At 45.9% G+C, this 24604-nt stretch overlaps 2 protein-coding genes across 3 annotated transcripts in view; one reads left to right on the top strand and one right to left on the bottom strand.

The window, feature by feature from the left end:
• Positions 1–1692: 1692 nt before the first annotated feature.
• mRRF2 (mitochondrial ribosome recycling factor 2) lies at positions 1693–17134 on the top strand. The gene is made up of 10 exons (XM_089561605.1): positions 1693–2218; positions 2776–3146; positions 3732–4005; positions 5276–5519; positions 7651–7817; positions 9364–9456; positions 11911–12051; positions 13096–13353; positions 14936–15046; positions 15613–17134. The coding sequence occupies exons 1-10, from the start codon at positions 1832–1834 to the stop codon at positions 15769–15771; spliced, it is 2205 nt and encodes a 734-aa protein (XP_089417731.1). The 5' UTR covers positions 1693–1831; the 3' UTR covers positions 15772–17134.
• Positions 2740–24604, bottom strand: part of LOC149330891 (transmembrane protein 62-like) — a 37042-nt gene continuing 15177 nt past the window's right edge. Inside the window, exons 13-14 of one of the 2 annotated variants that reach the window (XM_089561608.1) lie at positions 24169–24287; positions 2740–3133 (exon numbers count right to left, since the gene is read on the bottom strand). In XM_089561608.1, coding sequence (XP_089417734.1) covers positions 3089–3133; positions 24169–24287 — 164 coding nt within the window. In that variant the 3' untranslated portion in view covers positions 2740–3088. Of the gene's footprint in view, positions 3134–19251; positions 22475–24168; positions 24288–24604 lie in introns of those variants that run through there. The other variant, XM_089561606.1, reaches the window with a different exon arrangement.

Below are 24604 nucleotides of genomic sequence, written 5' to 3'. Positions count from 1 at the left end.
TGGAAGCCAGACAAACAGTCTGGCTACAGAGCACTTCAGGTCTTTCGTATTTGAAGGCCTCATGGAATCTTCATAACCACCAAAAAAAAAAAAACAATTTTGAGGGGGCGGGCACAGGGAACTTTCTTTGCTTTCAATAGCTTGAAGCATCACAGTGGCATCGAGCACAGTGCGCCATCGAAGCCCTGTATGTAGTTAGAAATTGCACTCAATGAAATTGCTATGCACGCCAAATCTTCTGAGATCCTGCATGATAATTCTTTCCCCCTTGTGGAACAGTGGAGAGCTGAGTTAGTCGAGACAGCCTGATGATGACTGTGGCCTTGTCCTTTGAATCAGATGGGCACAGCTGGTGTGGTGCCCAGCCAGAGTACACAAACACATGCACATAGCACACACAACTAGTCACTCCCTACACATAACGCATGCACACGCATGAACACACATATAGACAACTGGAACAGAAATGACAGCAGCACATCGTAAGCTTGGTGGCCATTTCAGTGACTGCTGCCACATGACACCCCCAACTAGTGTTTATTGAGGTGCTCCTAGTATCGTCGGTACACAGCACCCACCATCCAGGAAGGTGCTTCTCGATGGTCTCCACTGAGGCTCGGACATTACGTTTGCTGCTGTGATCGCGATCCAGTTCCTCTAGCTGGGTGGGAAATGGAGACCCAAACGCCTGTAGAATTTGTCATCCGCGGTGGACTAGACAGGCCTTGGCAGCAGAGAGCCAAGTGTTCCGCAGTTTTGTCTGCTTGCTCACAGATTCAGCATAGCGTGCTCTCCACTATCTGATGAAATCGGCGCCACGAAAGGTAAGGGCAGCCTGTCGGTAGCCTTGTGAAGGCAGTAACGGATTTTCGGCGAACATCTCCACTCCCAGACATCGGAACTATAAACTCTGGGCAAAGGTCTTATTTTCCAAGGTTAATTCTTAATCCGCCGTGTTGCTTCCAGCCAAACGACAACCACAGTCTTCATGGAGCTGAGCCGTCGGTTCAAACGAGTAACCACATTCTGGCAGTCGCTCAGCAGAAATTGCAAATCCTTGGCGGGTATTCCACAGGCAGTACTAGATCGTCCGCGAAAGTTTTACCCGGCAGTCAGCGGTCGTCATCCATGCCAGCTGAGGCGGAAACCGATGTGCGACCTAAGCAGCTCTCGCTCGATGCTCGCCGAAGACAGACACCCTTGGCGCAGACCTTTCTTCACTGCGATGGGGCCGATCGAGGACCCGAAGTGCGCGACGACCGTGTTTTCCTCACAGAGACGTAGAATGTCGACCAGCAGACGCTCCGGAGGCCCCAGGTCCGAGTCCGACAGGGAGGTAAAAACAAGGTCAAAAGCACGGCATGGGGTACGCTGTCGTACGCTTGCTCGGCATCGAGTATCTCCGTATGGGCGATCTAAATGCCGTCGAACCGAATTCAATTAATTTCCTGCAGTTCATCGGTGCGAGCTCCGCCGCAAGCCATGGCCGCCGCCTCGCCTCAACTCATGCGCTTTAAAAACATTTCAACCAAATTTTGAAACAAAACCCAACACTTGTACTATTATAGGTGAGTATTTAAGCTGTAACTGAATATTATAAAAAGTTTATGTCGATTTTATGCGCCCTTTTGTTTAATTATGTTGTCACGTGGGTATCTGCGTGTCAACAGCCATCTAGCCCCCCTACCTGGCTGGTGACACGCGCGTGTCTCCAGCCACTGCCTTACTTTTACGGTTACATCATGGGTTACACCAATGAACGAAGTATTTGTGACCGTTGGATGATCTGTCGGCGGATTTAGCTTGTGTTTGCGGGTGCACAGAAGCGGCCATGCTAAAATCAAAGATGCTTATGGCACGCGGGCTACCAAGTCCGCTTATTAGGACTGCTGCACCGCTTTGCCGGTGCCTGTGCACCGTCCGTGCATCGCGGGACGCGCGATCAGCACCGGTGCAGACAAAGCAGCGCAAAGTGCGCAACATCGGCATTGTGGCTCACGTCGATGCCGGCAAGACGACCATCACGGAGAGGATATTGTTCTACAGTGGCCTGACCCGCGCCATGGGTGAGGTCCACGACGGCGACACGGTGACCGACTGCCTTCCCCAGGAGCGCGAGCGGGGCATCAGCATAACCGCCGCGACGGTGTCCTTTCCGTGGCGGGATCATCGCATCAATCTCATCGATACACCGGGTCACGTGGACTTTAGTATGGAGGTGCGAGACTTTGGCATCATGCGTGCAAGTCGCTCCGGTCTGTGCGTCGCATTGAGATATTTAGAGGCTGTTGATGTGGTGGATGGTGTCGTCTACACCTCATTCAGTGCTCGTCCTGCGATACCGTTTGGATGTAGTCCGACTGGAAAGCATAAGCTTGTGGTAGCTTACACTATCATACACCCAGTGGCAGTGCTGCCTAGAAGCGCGATTAGAAAGCACAGTGCAGTAAGAGAAAATGAAGTCAATTCAAAGAATAACCTTAAAACGAATCTGAGCATCATTTAATCAATGAACCATTAGCCAAATTTGGAAGCCTGTTCTGGGGCAAAACAGCATAGCAAACGTCACATACCACACCCAGTACAGCTGCTCCCAATTGAACGTTCACCATTAGGTGGAAAGCTTGGCTTGTACCGATGAACAAAAAAAAAATGCAGCAAAACAAAGGAGTGGACAAGAATTTACTCTCCTAATGACATTAAGGGTATTTGCGTATGTAGTGTCGTGCAATGCCTCAGCCTAAACTTTTTGCGTATTATTTTTTTTTCTGCTAGGTCGAGCGCTCTCTGCGGGTTATGGACGGCGCCGTCACACTGCTGGATGGATCGGAAGGCGTCCAGGCGCAGACCATCACAGTGTGGGAGCAGGCCCGCCGTCATAGGCTGCCCCGTCTCATCTTTGTGAACAAAATGGACAAATCCGCCGCAAATTTCGATTCGTGCATATCAGATGTGCGCGCGAAGCTCGCTGCCTTTCCTCTGGTGGTGCAGGTTCCACTAAAAGCAGCAGACAGAATAGTCGGTGTTGTCGACTTGGTGTCGATGGACGCTGTCGTGTGGCCCATCGACTCTCATCAAGGCCGCGTCTTCACACGCACACCACTTCAGTCAGGAACCAGCCACTATGATAAGGCTGCAAAGAAAAGGTGATCAGCTCATCTGCGTGCCCTCCTGTGCATCTCCTTTGGTGCTCTGCAACTATGCATGCATTCTTTTTTTTTTTTTATCAGGGCAACATGATTCGTAGTTAATGACAAGTTGGGCACATCTCAGACCCAATTGTCGTTTTTGTAGTGACTTGTGCAAACATATCAGTAAGTTTCAACGAATTTCATTGCCCACAGACACCACAAACAACAAAGCTGTGCTTCACCTGTTGATGGAGAACGCAATGTTAATGGAAGAATTGCAGCATACGAAAAAGCTAACTTATAAAACTGGTTAACAGATTATTAACAGAGAACATGCTTTGCCTGCAGTCTACAACTGTGTTACAGTTACTAGCTCTGAAGTGCCATTGTTACCATTACTGTTTCAGTGCTATTAGTATCAAGGCAATAGAACATTGTGCTGATAGTACAGTTATAAACCAGCACTAGCTTTGAGGATGAAGGGTAAAACAGACTTAGTGGACAATCGATGACAAGTGAATCCAAATGCGTCACTCATCGACTCCATGGCTCTAGTGTCTCCAGTTATTTGATGCCTCTCTTAACACTGGTTGATCACAGGCAGGAGCTAATCGAAGCAGCAGCAGAACTGGACGACCAGTTTGCGGATGAATTCGTGCTACGGGATCGACCGGTGTCGGCAGCCGACCTCCAGGCAGTACTGCGGAGGGTCACCATCTCTGGGAAGGGCACGCCCGTGCTATGTGGCAGCGCATACCGCAATTTGGCCGTGCAGCCGCTGTTGGATGCTGTCATTGACTTCCTGCCCGAACCTGTTGTATCTGACGGCAGTGGGCAACTGGCTGCACTTGCCTTCAAAGTGGTCCACACCAAGGTATCATTAAAGGAGTACAGACACCAAATTTAGTTAATGTTTTCTTCTTTGTAATGAGGTGCTCGACATTACTATACATGGGTCACCATGTGATACCCACCTACGACTACTAAATAATTTATAATCAAATTTCTTCTCTCATCTCTTTGGTATTTTGGTTTCAACAGCTGAACATATGGCATCAAAGGTCTGTAGAGATTACATTAAGCATGAAGGAAACTGTTCCTTCACTTGTTTTGATTCCATCTCTTCAGAAAGGCTGGCTTTAGCATTGTGTTGTGAATTTAAATGATGAAGCAGTGCTATCATGGTGTTTTCATGCCTCACATGACCTGTCCTGATCTTTGACATGACAGCTATTCGTAGGCTGTTAAAACCAAAACCAAAACAGATAAAAGAAGAAGTTTTATTATAAATTATTTAGCCATCACAGGCAAATACCATGTGGTGATCCATGTATACTAAAGTGTTGCATAGCACTACTAAGAAGAAAACGCACGAACAAAAATCTTTAAAGGAACAGTGAGGACCACCCCATGCAATTTTTGACTCTTAGTGACTGTACCAAAGTTTGTTAGGTAGCGAGGGACACATTAACTGCTGAGAAAACTGGATTTAAAAATGTGATGTTTTTTTCCCACTGCTTGATTAAAACTCATGACATCAAAACCGCAAGGGACTCCACGATTGCCATTTGAAAGTGAATAGCAGTGTGATCTAGTCTTAGAGATGCGCATAAAAAAATTGTGTTAGCATCATTGTGGTTTGTTTGCAAAAATGGCGGCAACACCTGTATTTCATTTTTTTACATTTTCTGGCTTACAGAAGCTCTGTTTTATTTGGAAGTAGCCTCTTTGTGAATGCAGAAATGTATGGATGCAGGCCAATGTAAATGAGTCCTCTGTGTGTGTAGATTAGTCCTCTTCAGAACTGTAGGTCATGATCAGTAGTGATAAACTAGGTTATTTTCACGTTTTCTTGGCAGGAATGAAATAAGTGTGTACAAGGTTGTACTAAACGTTATTCGAAAGCCAGCGCACATGTTGTCTGGTTCTTCATTTGTCCTCGTCTTCTCTGCTTTTGTCTTACGGACCTTAACCAACTTTCCCAGCTTTCTGTTCTTCTAAGTACCTTTCAAGCTAAAGCACGTTCTGCTGGGTCATCATTGCCAGACTCTTCTCTGAGTAGTACACACTGCATGCCTTGTTTATGTTTGCCACCTTCTCTGCCTGCTGACAAACAAGGTGCAATGCACATTTCGCACATGCAGTTCAAGGGCCCGCTGACATTTGTGCGGCTTTATGGTGGGCGCCTCACCGTGGGGCAGCGGCTGTACAACGCCACGCGGGATGTGTCTGAGAAAGTGGTCGAGCTGGTGGAGGTGACCGCTGACGAATACCGGACGGTGCGCGAGGCTGTGGCGGGGGACGTGTTGGCCATTTCTGGGCTCCAACACAGTGTCACGGGGGACCTGCTGGTTGCAGGCGCTTCTGCGGCTCAGTCAGCACTCCAGGGTAAACACAGCGACTGTGACTTAAGCATTCCGCAGCAATGTAGAAGCTGCATGCTTTGCAATATTCATGCAAGCTGGCATCCTTTCATATCTGCTTCACTGCCGTAAAGAAGCAAGCTACCTGAAGCTGAAAGTACTTACCATTATGTTGACTGGCAGAGTGCCAGTCAACATGACGCTTGTGCCATGCGGCCAATTATTTATTTGTTTGTTGTGAGGTGCCCACTGACAGCCATAGGGCTTTCACAGTGGTGCAATCAAAACAGTGGAACTGAAACGGACAATGTAAATATTCAGAAAAGGATAACGAAAGAGCAATGAAAATGATAGAGACGATGACAATGATGAATGATAGAAATAGTTAACAATCAAAAGGTGTTAAAGTCCCAAAGAGTGCAGCTGATTTTGCCTGAAAGAGTTAAGATGCTGATGAAATACTATACCAGGACCACTTGGTGCCATGGTGTTATACTTAACATCACTTGCACAATTAGGCTTTGTTTGTATGCACGGTGACACGTCGAATACATGGCTTAGTCGCACGGACCGTCCAGGCACCCGATGCTTGATCAGAGATGCTAGATGAATGCAGTTAATGCATCCATGTAAACACTTGACAAGGAAGACAAAGTCCTGAGACTGCCATTTAGTCTTCAAGTCGGTTAGTCCCAGAGTGCATGGGGCAGCCTCATATCAGAGAGCTGATAATCAGACCACACGATCCCCGACATTCCTCACAAGCTGTTTTTGCACACTTCTGAGGGTTTGCGAAAAGGTGCAGCAGTTCGAATTCCATACACCAGAAGCATACTGAAGTCTTGGTGCGACAAGGCCGTGGTACGACGGGGCAACATGGCATGCAGTACTGAGTAGGACACCCTTAATACACGGGTCACCAAGCCAAGCATGCTCAGACTTCTGCTCTTTACCTCCAGAATGTGGGGCGAAAAATGCAACTTAGCATCCAAGTGGTTGCCTAAGTTGCGAACCACAGGTACCCTCATAATGGCCTTTTTGTTGAGAGCGTATGAAAACTCATTGGGGTTGGCCTTGCGCGTAAAAGATATCATAACAGTCTAATTTGTAATCAAGTTTAACTTGTTTGACAAACACCACCTGTTCATAGAGTTTACGTCCTCTTGGATTAAGCTGCAGTCAGGAGGGGAGCGAATTATGCGAAATATCTTTTGGTCCAGCCCTAAAAACTGGTACTACCAGAGTGTATTTCCGAGCAGCAGGAAAGTTGATGCTAAGAGAAGATCTAAATATTTCTAGTAGAAGTTGTGCCAGGACATCGCAACAACCTTTAATGATGAAAAGATGGATGCCGTCAGCACTACAGGATGTTTTGGATCGTAGATGACGGATAGTGCCTGTAACATCTTCTAAACTAACTCTGGGCTGGATTACATGATGCACAGTTGCTTTCCAGTGCAGGGGCGCTAGTGTTAGGTCCTCTTCAGTTGCAGATCTTTTTGTCTTGTGAATAGAGGTCTGGTGACTGCAGTATGAATCATAGCATTTATTTGCATGGATTTGGCGTTGAAGGCCCTTACAGCTATGTAACATGCAATAACATTGACATTAACATGCTTGAAAAACATATCCAGTAAGACACAAAAATGCTAAGAGGATGGTACAGAAAGCTTGTTAGCAAAACTTGGCAGGGAATATTGTCTTATGTTTATCTGTTAACCATCTTTTTACTTTTGTACAGGCAGCTCTAATGTGGAAAGGAACACACTATTTGTGTCCAGCCAACTGTTACTGCATAAGTATAAGCGAAAAAAACACTTTTTCCTTCTTTTTAAGCTAGTTTCCCTCTGGTCTGATAAAACCTATGGGAGCGTTTTGACTGCAGTGCAGAAATAATGACAGAATCCATCCTCGTATGGAAATTGTCTATTCCCTTTTAAGTTGGAGCTATCTGTATGTTTGACCTCTTTCCTTCGACAAGCTCTTTCTGTTAATATCGTAGGAATAGCAGGCTGGTGATAGTCACTCCATAGCCATGCCGATACACCGTCATAATTTCTTTAAGGCATAGAGTCTTTGAAAGTCTATAAGTGTGTGTGTGCCCCTCATCTACTGCTTGACTGCCAGGCATTTCATCGTGGTTGCTCATCACACAGGGCCGGCTGGTCAGAGGGCGGCGATGCAGGTCCCTGAGCCCGTGGTGCTGTGCAGCATTGAAGCCCCGTCCATGCGTGAGCAGAATGCGCTGGATGCAGCACTGGCTTGCATGCTGCGCGAGGACCCAGCTCTGCGGCTCACCCACTGCCCAGACACTGGACAGATGGTGAGTGCATGGGTGCCAACTATTTTGCAGTCACAAAAATGATCACAGGATGGCGCAACAATCTGTGTGCACAGCAGACATGTGCTCTCAACTTGTAAACTTCACTGCTTTGGAAAGTTGTACATATGCTTTCACACATGCACAGTTGAACTTCGATATAACAAACCTTGATTGAATGAAAGTCACTTTGTGATGAAAATTATTGTTTCTGAGGCTAAGATTTAGTGAAAACCGTGCATATTTTTCTCGCATATTTTTCTCTTAAATGTAACAAAGTAACTCTCTACCGTGCTTTCCAGTTAACAAAGTCCTTGCACATTGAAAACTTGTCATCTTGGAAACGAAAAGCATAACATTGGCGCAGCGGCCATTGAATACGGCAGTTGCACGGAAAGAGAAAACGTTATTTGGTGGCTACCGTTATGAGAGACCCTATGTCCAGGGTCTTTGTGTCGCAGTTTTTGAAACATACTACTGCTGTGTCATCTGTTCTGCCACTAGAGAATCCGCACTACTTATTGCTAGCACACTGAGAAGGGGTGACGAGTGTTCAAGCCTTCCCTAACACTGTGATGATCTTGGTGTAAAAAACCACTGGAGTGTTAACTGTAGATCCTTGTACACTACTGAGACATGGTGGAAATAAGCAAGGTACCAACCAACGGTAGTTGAAAGCAGTTTGGTATGACTCGTATTGCAGCTTTGCTGTATACAGCTTGGGCCTCTGTAGTGCCAGGCACTGCGTTGTGATACACAGAGCAATGGCTGGCATCCTTAATTGCATAATTACTGCCACAGTTTCTAGTGGGACTTCATTCATAAATACTTGGTGACTAAAAATAACAATTCATCAGGAACTTCTCCAGAACGTGCGAGGTGTATTGGAGTACTGGGGCCTAGAAATCTCAACAAACTAAGTTTTTGACCGCAAATATGACTTGTAAAATTCAGAAAACTCTGTGATTTGATGTAATCGCTGAGTAGCAAAGAAATGAAGCTATAATAGGGGCACATGCACCAATAATTTGACTAAGAAGAGAGAAGAGAAAGGAATTTTAATGAGGGAAAGGTGGAGAGGTCGGCCGGTGGTAACATGGCCGGTGGTCACATCATCCTCAAAAACTTTTAAAAGGAATAAGGTTTGCTGGCTGCCCATATGCACACATCTGCCGTGTCTTCATGTAAAAGGTCAAAGGTCAAAGGCCAAAAGCGAGTGATTGCAGGATACATGAACGCTGTGGGAGGGACAGTGCTTTGGCTTGTTCTTGACCGCACTGCAAAAAGGAGTAAAAAAAAAAATTAAGCTGTTCTTTCCAGGCCGTAAGTGCTTTTTTTAAAGCAGGCTGTCTGATGTCACCAAAAGAAGATTACAGCCTCTAAACATGGTAAGAAACTAATGTTTCATACAAGTATCGCAGGTTTGTGATTAATCTGGTTTGTAGCTCTTATTAGCTGACACAGCAGTGCATCAAGATTACTCTTCATGAAGCAAAAATAAGCCGATCGTCTTGAAAATATAAGCTGTTAATGACTGGCTTGGCTGCAGGTGTTGGGTGGCCTTGGACGACTTCATCTGGAAGTGACCCGGGATCGCATCCTACGAGAACACAATGTGGATGCCAGTCTGGGGCCTTTGCAGGTAGGCTGTGCCTGAAAATGGTGTTTGCCTTATCTTAGGCCTAATCTTATGCCTAATGTCAGCAGGAGCTTGTGGACAAGTCACTCACTAAACATTACACGGTAGCAGCTTGCATGCATCTTCTATTTCTTTACTGACATCTTGCCTTGAGAGAGAGAAATGCTAAGCTGCTATGGGCGGCAGGCAGGCCTTTAAAGGGATACTGAGGCGGTTTTCGAATCAGCTAACCTTCTAGAGTTTTGAAGTACTGTCATTGCTGATCACGTCTGTGAAATTATTTTTTCGATTTTGGCTAAAACAGTGGCGCAATCACCAATTAAAAATGCGATGTTTAAATTTCCCGCGCCCCGCGCGAGCGCAGGAGAGGGGAACAGCGGAGAGGGAAACCTCGTCCATGTCGGCCAGCGTGACGTCATGTTGAGGAGCCGGGGATGCTTCGGCGCACCCGAGCGCGCTTTCAGCGCGCGTTGTTTCTCGTGCTGCATGCGTTGTTCCTCGTACTGCGTGCGTTGTGACGTACAAAGCGTGTCAGCCGACCTTGAGAATACTACTCTGCGTTCGTGTCCACGAACAACTACGGCCGCGACTGTGTCGTCTTCCGCTGTTTTCCGCAAGATCACAAGCTCGCAGCGCAACCGCTCGCTGCTGTGACGAAGAATTCAAGCCGACTAAAGCAAGCTTACTCTGCTCGAAACACTTTCGTAAGAGCGGCTACAGGCAGAGCTTGTCCTAGTGTGATCTCTGGAGATTTCTGTCGAAAAGCCGCGGCTGAACCATGACAGTTCCATTGATTTCCTCGCGCATAAGAGGCGTGTCACCATTCCGAAGAAGCGCCTCTTTTAAAAGTAGAAACATGCTCACTTAGCCCCTGAAGAAACCTTATAGAGGCTTAAGCATGTGTCGCTCTCCTCAGCTTAGGTGCGGCCAGACCACCTGAGACGTGCTCAGCAAGGCTCGGTTAGTCATTTTATACTCGGTTCGACGTGTCCAAGCAAGCAAGCAAGCAAGCAAGCATCGAAGCTCTTCATATGCGGCATCTCGTTTAATCCTAGCTAAGCAATTAAAATGAAAGCGTTCGACGTTGATTTCGGATGCAAATTTATGAGAGAAATGAATGCCAACCGAGTTTTTGCGAAAAAACACCGCAACCTTACTCGGTTTCTTCATCAAGTTGTGGCAGCGGGCGAGTTGCAGCTAGCTTGGCTTTTAAACACACATATAGCTGGCCACTACTTCACTGAACCTAAACTGCAAATCTAGGAAGGGCGAACGTTTCCGAGGCAGCGATTAATATTTTCTGGCATCTGCTGAACGCGCCACGAGTGAAGCAGCAGCCTTGTGCGCGTATTTTGTTGGTTTCCAGCGCACCATGATTGCGTCACTATCTTGTGGTCACATGCCTCGCAGTGCTTGGCCACTGCGCTTCGCTAATTTTGACACCAACTTTGTGCTCCTTCATCGTTTCCTTGAAATACTTTCTTGCCCCAACCTGCAACGCCGGGTACTGAGAACAGGATTTTTTGTACACAGTGTTTTGGGCCTTTTCTTTAGGATGGCGCTCTTTCGGGCGAGCCAGGAGGCGTCCGGTGGTGGTAATTGACTTGAGTATTGTTCGCACCCCTTCCTTTCCGAGAATACGAGCCGAGGTTGTGCTGGCACCTTTTACGCATGGTCTGCATCGCGTCTTTGACGCTGGCGTATGCATGTGCTAGGCATAGAATTTTTTGCTTGTGTCTTTTTTGGTTTCAGGCGATACGTGGAATGAGCAAACTGTAGTATCCTTTTCTTCGGTGGTCAGTAAAAGAAAATACTCGCCGTATTCGTTTTTACAACGACACGGAAAGCTGCGATCTGCCCTCAACGCAGCGCCGGATCCGCATCGGCAGCTTCTCCATTCCTCAAAGTGACGTCACGACCTCTCTTGACCAATCACTGGCGGCGGCGCGCCGCGCGGCGTGCCCCGCGGCGCAGGCCGCATATTTCGGCTAAAAAGGCAATTCGCGCTTGTTTTTGCCCTATTTGGATGCGATATTCCAGTATACAGCATGAAAAACTATAGGATGCCGCTGCCAGCCCGATTTTCAGAAAAAGTGCTTCAGTCTCCCTTTAAATGAACTTGAATTTACATGTTTGAGACGGAGACATGGATGGGCTCCTCTCCTTTAGAGAGATTTCTTGCTGTGCCTCTTGGTTCTGCCCATATCCTCAGGCGTTTAATTAAACAAATGCATATGTGAACGTGACAGAAATTAATACCACTGGCATTTGTGGTGCCTGCCTTCGTTTTGTGTCCACCTCTGATGTGTGTAAAGTGCTCTTTCAGTTGTCGTGCATTTGAGCAGTGGTTGTATTTCTTACAAAATTCTACATCAGCATATGTTAACCCTGGCATGCAACGTAAAGTCTCGAGTGTTTCAGATCACTTAAGGTGGCCCTGCTTTTATCGCTTTGCAGGTGGCGTACAGAGAGGCTCCAGCAGACCCTGCTGCCAAAGCAGTGCGCCATGTGCTTGACCGCACTGCGGGTGGCACACACCACAAGGTCGAAGTTGAGATGCGGATAGTGCCATCGGACACACAGTTTCGAGAGCTGAAGGTGAACGTTTGGCCCAATCTGCTCAGTGCACTCCTACCAGACTGCATTACACTGCCTTTTGTGTATTATTTTGTGCCCAATGCCTATGTCCAGACGGTGGCTCAGCGGTGGCTCATGTACGGTGGCTCAGCGGTTATGGTGCTCGGCTGCTGACCCGAAAGACGCGGGTTCGATCCCGACCGCGGCGGCTGGAATTTCTTTGGAGGAGAAATTCTAGAGGCCCGTGTACTGTGCGATGTCAGTGCACGTTAAAGAACCCCAGGTGGTCGAAATTTCCGGAGCCCTCCACTACGGCGTCTCTCATAGCCTTAGTCGCTTTGGGACGTTAAACCCCATAAACCAAACCAACCAAGCCTATGTCCAGAGAGTTGGTTGGTGCCATATCCCTTTGACGGCGAAAAACACTGTAGTGCTGTTCCTACTCAACACTGAGGAACTAGTATTTTGTCTCTGATTTAATGCTAAACCTGAATTGTAACTCAAATTGCACTTCCAAGTTGGTCAGTTGGCTGGTCATCATTGTCACCCTAATTAAGTTCACTACAGGACAAAAGCCTCTTCGATGACTCTCCAATTAATGCTCTCCTGTAGCAGCTGCAGCGACATTATCCCCGTAAACATCTTGTTCTTAGCCGCGCACCTAACTTTCTGCCGCCCCCTGCTACGCTTGCCTCCTCTTGGAATCCACTCCGTTGCCCTTGAGGGACCATCAATTATCTAGTCTTTGCATTGCATGGCCTGTCCATGCCCACTTCTGTTTCTTGATGGCCAAGGAAATGCTGATCTCTGAGGCTAGGCTAAATTGCTATCCACTGCTAAATGGCGATCATGGAGTCCCTTTGGGTATCCCCTTAACGAGTTTTAATTGAGTGTTGGGGAGAAACAATAATGTTCCTTTTTTAAATCCAGCTTTTGCAGCAGTAAGTGAGTCTTGGTGCCAGACAAACATCAGCATTACCAGAGGGAGCCACAAAAATCAATCTTTTTTCTGAAAACAAAAGTTGGATGGAGTTGTTGTCGGTGTTAAGGAGCCTTTGCACGCAGGTAATAGTGACTGACGAAAACAACCTGGGCAAGCTGTGGTCGCAACACCGGCGCGCCCTGGAGTCTGGTGCCTCGCTGGCCCTGTCGCACGGACCCCTGCGGGGCTTCCCCGTCACCAATGTCGGTGTCGAGCTGCTCTGGTGCGTGGTGGGCAGGGGCACCTCCCTGGCCATGGTCACCGCGGCCGCGTCACAGTGCGTCACACAGTGCCTCGTCAGCGGCGCCACCGTGCTCATGGAGCCCATCATGACGGTCCAGGTGTGAAATGTACCATATGTGCGAAGTTTTAATATGAGAGCTTGCATATTTATATTCCTGTTTTCATACTGCAACTTTGCATGATGCTTTGGCAGGAGGAGATAAAAGAAATGCACAAATAGATGGCAGCAATCAGCAACATATAAGATACTGGTCAAATGTTTTGGGGAATCCCCCAAGGTGGAGTAGATTTGTAATAAGGGAGCAATTACTCATTGACATCCACCCGAGCGCAGCCATACGGCTACAAAGGAAAGCTATACAGCTTTCTCAGAAACTTTGCAGTTCATGAAAAATTCGTCCTGGTCCGGGGTTCCAACCCGGGACCACCGCTTCACCGGAGCAGTCGCTCTACCAACTGAGCTAACCGGGACGGCAAGCTTATGGTAGGGCGAGAGCGAATTGATCATTAACTCGAAGTGGGAGCACAGTATATAAGATACTGTGATGGCAGCGGCAGACAACAAAATGGCACCAACAGGAGGGTTTAGAAGAGCATGACTTCAACCCCTCTGCTCTTGGATTTTGAATTCTTGGTGTGCGGCGTCCTCGGACATTGTAGTTGAAATTTCTAAAGTTACAGGAATTTCGAATTTAATGGATGGAACCAGAAATGACTTAATTTATGAGAGTGGCAACAAGTAGAACTCAAGCTGCAGCAAAACATATAGGGATGAAGAACGTTAAAGATATCTCCGACTGGTTACCAGATACAGCATGACACTGTATGCCACAATAAAGTAGCATTTTCTCGAGGATATATATAATGGAATGATCAAACAAAATAAACCCATGTGCGTTCACGTTGCGATTGTTCAGAGCAGATGATTGCCTGTCTTGTTCTCATCGCTTGTGGGAAAGCACAATTGTGGAATTTAGCTCGAGGTCCAAGTCTATCAGCGTCTGGATGTGACCGATTGATACGATGAACAACAAAGAAGAAAGCAAAGAGGACACCTTTGTACTGTTTTCCTGCCACTTTAACTTAATCTTCGAATAATTCGCCCAGATATTCTGGTTTTGCCACGGCCGAATATATTGAGGTTTCCACGGTATTCCATCGCCATCGAATATTCGGAAATTTTCAAATATTCAACAATTCTGGAATATAATTTTCTCAAATACGAATATGTTTCGAATAAAAAACATTCGATTCATATTCATAGTTTCGAATGTTCGCACACTTCTAGTGGAAAGGTAAGAATAAAGTGTTTGGCTGATTAGACACAGAGCATTTGCTACATTGCTGTGAAATCTTACGAACCCAACAGTTCTGTCATGTCAGTGCCAGGGAACATAATTTTGGTATAACTTTATGGAAGCAAGCTGTTTTTTCTCAGCTGCAAAGAAACCCACAAGGGGTCTGCTACAATTGCAGCATCTTCAAAGGCTCTTCTACAACACATCCCACGATACAGCATTGTATGTGTCAGTAGCCCATCCTGTAGGATACAAGAGAGATCTTGCGATCTCTTGTTCGACATTTGTGATGCCAGTGGCCGTGCAGCATACGAACATGAATATGACGCAGCCAAGTTGCAACTGTGGCTGTGTTAGCCTCATTTAGCATGGGGCAATGCAGGTGTCCATACCCGAGAGCTACCTTGGACGGCTCCTAAGTGACCTTTCCCAAAGAAGGGCGACCATTGGTGAGATTGGGCAGAGGCTGGACATGCGCATCGTGGATGCACAGGTAGGTCTTAACCCTCTTTACTGACACCCTTTCAGTGTTGCTCACCAGCTGTGTACTCAAAACCTGAAAATCCTCTGTAAATATTAAACTTCTTTCCTGCTGTGCGCATATTAGATTCAAACTTGTCGGACCCTTTTTGCTAAACGTAACATTGCTAAACCTGGAATGCTGCTGAGAAAAGCCGTCGTGTATTTTTATTTTTGATGCAAAGCGACCAGTTCCCCTGCCAAGCTTGTGGTACCTATCAGTTTGAACCACTTAACCTGCAAATTCCATCTTGACTTCTGTTTACCGCTTCATCGTAAGTTGGTGCTAGGACCGCTAGGACCCACTATGGTGGCTCCGTGGCTTTGGTGTTTGGCTGCTGATTCGAAAGCCGCCGCGGCCATATTTCGATGGAGGCGAAATGCAAAAACAAGTGTGTGCTCTCCGATGTCAGCACGTGTTAAAGAACCCACGATGGTCTAAATCAATCCAAAGCCCTCCACTAAGGCATTGCTCATAGCCCATGTCAGGGTTGCCTTTGGTGGCTTCTTTGCGCCAAACTGTCTTTTGAACTCCTGCAGGTTCCTCTCGCCGAGCTGAACGACTATGCTGATGTGGTGCGGACGTTGTCTTCAGGTCGAGCGAGCTTCACTATGCAACTGGCGGACTACCAAACAATGGGAGCACAAGACACTGCACAAGCATTGAGGAGACTTTCAGGGTTTACAGACGATGCCTGAAGTTACAAAAAGTCTGCAAACTAGGCTAGGTCGATAATGAAGTGCCGAGAGAAATTCGTCCCTACTTGGACAGCTTACTCTGAAGACTTCCGCTTAAATTTGCATTCATATGATATTTATTTTTATGGTTCTACATTTATATACAATCCCTTCGTAGAATGGCTCACTCCTCTGAGTGCACGAGGAGAAAACAGACATATGAGAATAAAATAGAAGCTGGCAGGTTATCATTTATTCACATGATGAACACTTCTTTTCTAAAAAAAAAATTTATGAGTGCAGGAGGTGTTCATTATGTGGCGTAATATACAAGGAAAAATATTTTGACACCCAGAATGGATGTGAAAAAATGTAAATAAATATAGCAATAGTACAATATTATATGTTGACTCAATGCTTTAGTGGAATTCCCCAAGGCGGAGTAAATTCTTGATGAGGGAGTAATTAATCGTTAGCATCCAAAGCTGTATAGCTTTCCTTTGTAGCTGCATGACTGTGCTTTGGTCGACGCTAACGAGTTACTTCCTTATTACATTTCTTTTTGTGAATAAATACTCTAATACCACCACTGAGTATGGAGAATTCTTGACACTGACATAAAGTATGATTTTAAAACCAGCAAATATGAGCTGGAGATCTCACTGCAGTTTGAGCAACATTACTGGGAGAACAGAAAGTTGCGTGTTGCACAGAGCAATATTCCGTGCATTTGTAAAAACGTGGTCAGTGAAATAACAGGAAGAGACGGAGCTTTAGACAACCAGAAACATTTATTATTGGACACGAGGCGAGGCACCATGCAATAGTTAATTGACAGTTAATTCAATACTGCTACTTTGTCGGTGACTAGCATCACAGATGGATGCAGGCAAAAGCTGCAATGCAACAAGGTCACATGGCAATGCACATTGTGAATAACAACTTCACAGTATGTCACAGAATAAACGCAACAACAAAAGAGTTGCATAGGCTCTTCTTTAAATAATCTAACTACAAGCTCCAAGACACCAGGTATACAAAACACAGTTCACTTAGTGCATAAATACGATGTCCACAAATGTTCGGGCTTGAATGTTTTGTCATATTGTGTGTTGTTTTGAAAGCATAACTGCACGTAGGCAGAATCAAAAAGGGTCAGCTCAGTGGAAGCGGTAGATCACCTCTCCCATCTGACTATACAATGCTTTGAGTAAAGTTTTTCCTTGAATGTTATGCAGGAATCTTCCAAGGAGGTTGTTAGGGAAACTATCAGGACACATAATCGCGAGAAGCACGAACGAGATGTGAAGCATATACTGGAATTTGTTATGAGATCGCATGACACATGCTAGGAAAAACTTGTTGCAAATAGCAACTTAAAGATGTAAGACATGTCAGCATACATGGTTTGGTTTGGTTTATGGGGTTTAACGTCCCAAAGCGACTGAGGCTATGAGAGACGCCGTAGTGAAGGGCTCCGGAAATTTCGACCACCTGGGGTTCTTTAACGTGCACTGACATCGCACAGTACACGGGCCTCTAGAATTTCTCCTCCAAAGAAATTCTAGCCGCCGCGGTCGGGATCGAACCCGCGTCTTTTGGGTCAGCAGCCGAGCACCATAACCGCTGAGCCACCGCGGCGGCTCAGCATACATGTAAGACACGACTGCTCAGAGATGATCAGATTGACGGTGAACCCCGAATGAGTAATGTTTACTAGACGCTACACAGTGAAAACACATTGCAGAGGGATAATGAACAACAGGATTATGTTTCTTCAACACAGCTTACTGTTAAGCAGGGCCACCTAGTGGCAAATTTTATGAACGGTTAAGAGTGCAATACCAAGTGCTCATTCCCAGAAATCGGTTACGTGGACAACCCAAAGAAAATGAGGGGACACACGCTTATCCGTCATTTTGTTCTCTCTATACTTGTCCGATCATTTTCATGGCCTCGACCATTGCCTCTTTTATGCCATTTTCGCCGTGAACCAAAACAACTTCGCTAGCTTCACGTCCTCAGTCACTACCTTCTCAAGAGGGAGAGGAAAAAAGGTAAGTGCCCTCGTACCATGAGAAAAAAAACAAAAGATCGAGTGCCACCTTCATGAGGGAGGGTTTCCAAATTTTTTTTTGCAACTCTATTGCAAACCGAGCGTTGATCAGAAAAATACTTATCTCTGCACAGACACAGCAAATAATATCCTATTCGAAAGGTGTCGTGCTTTAAAACATTTATATACCGTATTTACCTGAATGTAATGCGAGGAACAAGGTCACAGGATGCTAAAGGTTGGGAAAAGGTTTGGTTTGGTTTATGGGGTTTAACGTCCCAAAGCGACTAAGGCTATGAGAGACGCCGTAGTGGAGGGTTCCGGAAATTTTGACCACCTGGGGTTCTTTGACGTGCACTGACATCGCACAGTACACGGGCCTCTAGAATTTCTCCTCCAAAGAAATTCAGCCGCCGCGGCCGGGATCGAACCCGCGTCTTTCGGGCCAGCAGCCGAGCACCATAACCGCTCAGCCACCGCGGCGGGGTAAAGGTTGGGAAAAATTTATGAACAAAAGTACCTCAAAAATCTGCATTCCTATGGCTCGTCCTCACAGGAAGGCAGTTGAGTTTGAGCCTTGACAAACTACAGCAGTTGCTACTATCATTACTGTGAGAAAGTTTCACAGATTTCTTCTTTTTCAAGGAAGCCACGAAAAATATTAGATAAGGCCAACATGAAGATACGCACACAGTCCTTCCATGCCACGCAATCACTGCATCAGCCATGTGCTTTTGAGGCCTTGTCGTAAAAAAAGCCCAATTTCTCCCAGTCACTCAACTGTGCGGAGAGTCTTGCATACTGAAGGTTGGAGATTGTTATCGGCACCATTTATGCAACCAGTCATCCTAGGCTCGGAGGCATTGAAACAATGCATGGCAGCAAGAGAGTTTGATGTCAATGAAAAGTGTGTCAGACAGAGGAAAGCAGCAACAATGCTTTTCCATGTGCAATCCAAGTTTTCCGTTGTAGAGGATTACTGCAGTTAACTTACAATGTTGGCGGCGCTGCAGGCAGTGTGTGTGTCTGCCGAATTTTAAAAGAATAAAATAAGCTCTTATGTGGATACGTCCAGTCCATTCTCTGCAAGCATGTGCACTGTCTCTGGTGATGAGTTTTGAGCTTTCATTGATAGATTTGTAAGAATTCCAACTTTTTCTTTCTAGGTTCTTAAAGTTTTGGCACCAACCTATATGACACATAATACGTAACATTGTTTCCAATAACCTCTGCATGAGATTCAGTTGCAACACGAGAAGTGACTTGTCTCTTCTATTACGAGTAAAAAAAAACTTATTACATTCGAGTAAATACGGTAATTTGCTGCACATTATGCACTGACAATTGGTACAACACCAGGATACACTCAAAGGAGACTCGTTCCTGAATTCTATACCCGTTCTCCAGATACCCCAGTGAGGGAGATCATCAATATATGCTTCACATACGAAACCACGGTGACCTTTGTTTATTCAGCTTACAAACGCAGTGTGCTCTTGGAACCACCCTCCCCTCCAAGGGCATCCCATAAACCAATGCAAGGCAGCATCAAAAATATCATCTAGGTAAGTGCAAACATAACAAATTGCATCACAGATGCAATGAAGCACTTGCTGCCATTGAGGAATGACACTAGGAAGTCTGTTGCATCATTCTTGCGATCGAATGCCCCTCTGCAATGCCCAGTGTGTACGCTTCCTTTCAGTCATTGTCCGTTACAGACCCATTTTAAGAAAGGGAGCCTCTGCTGTTACTATTCACTACCACCGATACATTTGCTGCGGCAGTTTTTCCTCAGTGTCATAAGTGAACGCCAAACAAGTTCTCCAGGGAAGAAGCTCAAACAACAGTTCATCACCAGCCATGTAGCTAGCAGACTCAAACAGTAATGATAGTGACTGAAGCCTCAGTAATTAACAAAGAATGATGCTTCAACTAATTAGGCCTGGCAGGCATAGCAGCTGCTGCTTGATGGAAAAAGTAATGCCTTGTTGAAAAGTGGGTGCGACACAGCATCCGTGGCTTCATATTGAAACGACCACCACATGTCACTGTGGTTCGCCAGAATAGTGATACGAAAGACATACTAGTCTCAAATACGTGTCTCTTGAAGGAGTATGGACAACAAATTTTTGTTTGCGTTTTATTTGCAAGACGTGCAAGCCATTAGTATGCATGGATCACCCTGTGGTATTCACCTATGACTGGCTAATAAATTATGAATGAAATTTATTCTGTCATGTTGGTTCCATTTTGGTTTTAACGGCTGAAAAATAGCTGTGATTTCATTCAAGGTCAGTATAGGTCATATGACACCTAAAACTGCGATATGACTACAGCTTCATTGTTTGGGTCAACTACAACACTTAAGCCAACCTGCCTCTAGAGTGCAATTTCAACAAAGAACCAGCTATTATACAGCAGTTCTTTCACCGCTCACGTTGCCTTTACTGAACCTTGACATCGCAAGCACCATGCGGCAGTTGAAACCGAAACAACCAAAGAAGAAGAAATCCAATCAAATTATTTACCAGTCATGTGCACACCACACGGTGATCAATACGCACTAATGTCTTACACATCATCACACACAAAAAAAACCTGCAGTCAAAATTTAGAATCTGTACTTCTTTAGAAACTTGAAATAATAAAAATGACATTTACTCCAGCAGAGCAGATATCAGTTCAGTCCAACAATTTTGAAGACGTATAAAGAGTATCACTGAGGGGTTTGCTGACAGAATGATGCATTGATGTGCACTGCTAGGTAGGGTTGTGACTTTTCAGTGCCATGCTAGGGTTGTAACCAACTCTTGTAAACATTGGAAGTAGGCTACATGTCGGCAGTTTCATATGTGAGCAGCGCCGGAAACATTCCTATCTAAGAAGCATTTCTTGTTTGGAGTCCTAGATGAGTAGTACAGCACTGCTGCACAAACAGCAGCAGTGCCAGTGAATGGAAATAGATGTATGGTAGGTACGATGCACCAACGTGCAACTCCCATCACAGCCTTCTCAAGAAGCTCGTGAGGTCTCTTGGCAGCACTTAAGCAGACCATTGAAGTGACAGGCCGACAGGTGTTTTAAATGCAACATGTTCTTTTTTTGCACTGAATACCGCCAGGTATTTAGGATCATCAAATACTGGACAAAAAAAAAGAGTTGGTTCGTTCATCAAAACTGGATACAGACAGCTAAATTGCCCGCTTACAAAATACTACAATGCCTAAAGCAGTCGAGTACAACAAACCTCCTCATAAAATTTCTCAACCTAAGAACCAAAGTGGTCTCTTCTCTTTGGTAAAACGTAAGTGGTCTCTCAAAAAATAGAATTATTGTCGTGCTTCAAACATTAACATTAGGTAACAGGCTTTCCAATAATTACTCTGATGCACTTGTCAACCCTTGTGACATCACACAAATGCAAAAGTTTGTGGCTCTGGGAAAATGTACACAATCGCCAATCATTCATTATGACTACTGCAGTGCACGCATTTCCTTTCAACTTACTGTTAAATCATTTCATAACGTACCATTGTCTATGAAGACCCAATACTGCTGAATGCAAGACTGCACAACCAGTGCACACCTATGCAGTCACACATTGTTAAGTGCAATGTGCACTTACGTATAAACAAGTCATTCACAATTAGTGCGTTTTCAATTGTGCACCAAAGGGAGCATTCAGAGTTAACGTTTCCCTGACCATGCCTAAACACTTAAGTTACATGGAATCATCCACGTCAAGTCAGGAGTCAAATAGTTATTGTGCCAAATTTTGTGTGATGCATTGCAAAGGCTCAATCGGTGTGCATCAACTTCACAATATGCACCCAACAACTCCAGATGAAAACATGCCTAACACGCAACACACTTCCCATAATCCTGTAGCAGCCAAGTCTGATTGTGCTCAAGACATCAGCTGAAGCCGAACTCCGCTTCCTTCCATTCTGCCGTGTTTATTCCCTGAAGTCGTGCGGGGTAAGCTGGGTGTCTCAGGGCAGTGTTCCCCTTACAGTAAGTTATTGGGTACATGCCCGACTGTCCACAACTCTTCAATCTAGCCACTGCAAAGTCCAGTGTCTAACATGGTCTCTTTCCCAGCATTCCCTTCCTTTCAGTCAAGGTGCTGAAGCCACAATTGAAGCCCCGCACAACCCTGACTCATTCATTTTTAACATTGAACGAAAATACAGCGCGGAAAGGCGCTCCAAAACTGCGAGACCGCGCTCTAATTAGGAAAGGGCTCCTTGGTGGTTCCGCGACTAGGGGAGACTCGAAGGGAAGCTACGGCGTTGGAATGGAAGAAGCGGACGGCGCCCGTCAGCTGGAGCCGGCCTTGCTGTTGGCTGGGCGCGAGCCGTCGTTGGCCGCAGCGCCGCCCATGAACCGTTCGAATTTCTCGAGGCGGTGGTAGGGCAGCGTGCGCGCCCGCTGCCAGCAGACGACCGAGATGACGGGCGCGCCCACGAGCAGGAAGCCCATCACCAGTGCCAGGTAGCCATAGGCCAGGACAAAGATGGCCGCCCAGAGGCCCTGGAGGAGAAGCACTGCCGCCAGCGGCAGTGCGGTCACGGCGGGATTGGCCGTGCCCGCGCGCAGCGCCTCGCGTCGCTGCCACAGTGTGCAGCCCAGGCAACACACTAGTGGCACGTAGCACATCACAATCTGCAAGACACCACCACCAATGTTTGTTAGAACTGCCTGAAGATGGTATACCTGAAGACATCTAGAGGTATATGGTATTTCAGTACATTTAGTTGCTAGGCTAGCTGGTACTCTCGAATTAAGTTCATAGTACACAGCGCAAAGGCACAAAGCCAAAGATAGAAAAAGGACGGGAAGGAAGACTAACACAGCGCTGAATGGCAACTGTTTTCTATATATATATATATATATATATATATATATATATATTAAGCAGACAAGTGAAGGGGAATGAGGGGCTCGTTATACATTTTTAAGAGAAGCCAACAGCCACAGAAACCAAGGAACACAGGGGATTTTATTTATAATTATTTATTTTGTGGTGTTGATCAATGGAGAATATTACTGAATGTGTTATCGCTTAAAGATAATTGATTAGAAAAGCAGGAGAAAAAACAACCAAATGCCGCCAGTGGGAACCAAACCCACGACCTCCAATATATATCTGAAGACTGCCGAAGACTGCCTCCGAAGACTGCCTCAAGATGGTAGACCTGCCCAGCTCTCCACTCTACTGAATGATATACGAGGTTTTTTTCAAAAAACTGCTCATGGGTTACGAGAGACGCCGTAAGGTCTAGATAAATTTCAACCACCTTGGGTTCTTTAATGGCGCACTGACATTGCACAGCATACGAGTGTTTGTGGATTTCGCGTCCATCGAAATACAACCGTTGCTGCGGCCAGGATTTGATCCTGCGACCCTGGGATCAGCAGCTGAACACCTCAGCCGCGAAGTCACCGTGGCAGTCTGTTCGAACTGAATTGGATTAAGCTCGCAGGAATGGATCTATTGCTTCAGGTGTCGCACAAAAAAGGTACAAAGGGTTAGCAAGGCTTCACACAAGCCCCACTACTAACTGGATTTTTGTTGCAAAGCAGTGCAATCCCTCGGGATCACTAAACTTGGAAGAGGCAGTCTGGACCTGTCATAGGTAGCACGCCATTGCCCTTGGCCAGTTGATAAAAATTGCTTTCTTGTGCGGGCTATGTAAGCCTTAAATTTTACTGATACGGAAACATTTTTCACCTCTTACTGTTACCTATTAGTTCAAAAGCACTATTCCAATGGGCAAACTCCAAGCAAGCTCTTGCAATGTTTGTGGCATAATGAATAAACAGCGCTAAAGACGAGGACAAAGAGCAAACAGGTCGAGCGTTGATGTTTGCGGGTTTGTGCCAAGTGAAATAAATAAATAAAAGTAAATAAAGCAAATATTGCCACGACTGGAATTCGAACCTGCGGCAGTGCGAAGAAATCAGTTTCGCTGGCCAGTGCACGACAGCACTAGGCTATTGCCACAGTCTATCACGCCTCATGTAGTTTAACTGCAACATACTTTCGCGCTGTGCACTGCACATCGTAGTCTTCATCAATGGCGTGAAGATGCAGAGAATTCTCTGTCTTCATCGTCGTCATTATCGTTCATGCAATTCTGCTTTCGTACGTTCATAGAACTTTAGGCAAATTCCCTGTCATGGAAGTCATGTCATGAAAACTCTGTCATGAAAGTGCACATAGGCAAAAAACAACTAAAGGGGCACAGAAAAGACGTAATGGAACAAGCGCTTCTATTTCCTTCGCTTGTGTCGTATTGTGCCGTCAAATTAAGCACCTCGAGAGGAGAGAGAGAGAGAAAAGGGACTGCACTCACAAAGACCATGCCGTAGAAGTAGGCGAGTCCGCCAGGCAGGAATGTGCCGTAGACTAAGATGCCCCAAACAAAGCAGGCACCAAGATGGCCCTCCACCATCTCGCCCACAAACCAGGGTCCTGGGTAAATGCAGAGCAATAAAAAGTGGTACCACCACAATAAGCGAACCCACTCTGGCTATGTAAAAAACCCCCACTAGCATATCATTGCACTAGTATATCGTCTAGTATATCATCGCACTGCTAGTACATCATCAATGAAACACATCTTAAGCCTACCTTCATTAGCTTCTCGTCGGAATTTTTCACGCATTTTCTTATTTCATAAATTTTTTCACATTGTCCTAGGATTCGTGGTGCACTCATCCCTTCGTCTTTGTACACCTCATCTCGTCTGGACCACGCACACAAGGTTGGAATTGCACCGTTCAGGACAA

This window comes from Amblyomma mixtum, chromosome 9 (assembly GCF_055824585.1).
Source record: "Amblyomma mixtum isolate Tamu chromosome 9, ASM5582458v1, whole genome shotgun sequence".
Classification (NCBI taxonomy): Eukaryota; Metazoa; Arthropoda; class Arachnida; order Ixodida; family Ixodidae; genus Amblyomma; species Amblyomma mixtum.
The sequence above is the reverse complement of the archived record's forward strand: the minus strand, read 5'-3'. Positions and strand labels throughout refer to the sequence as shown.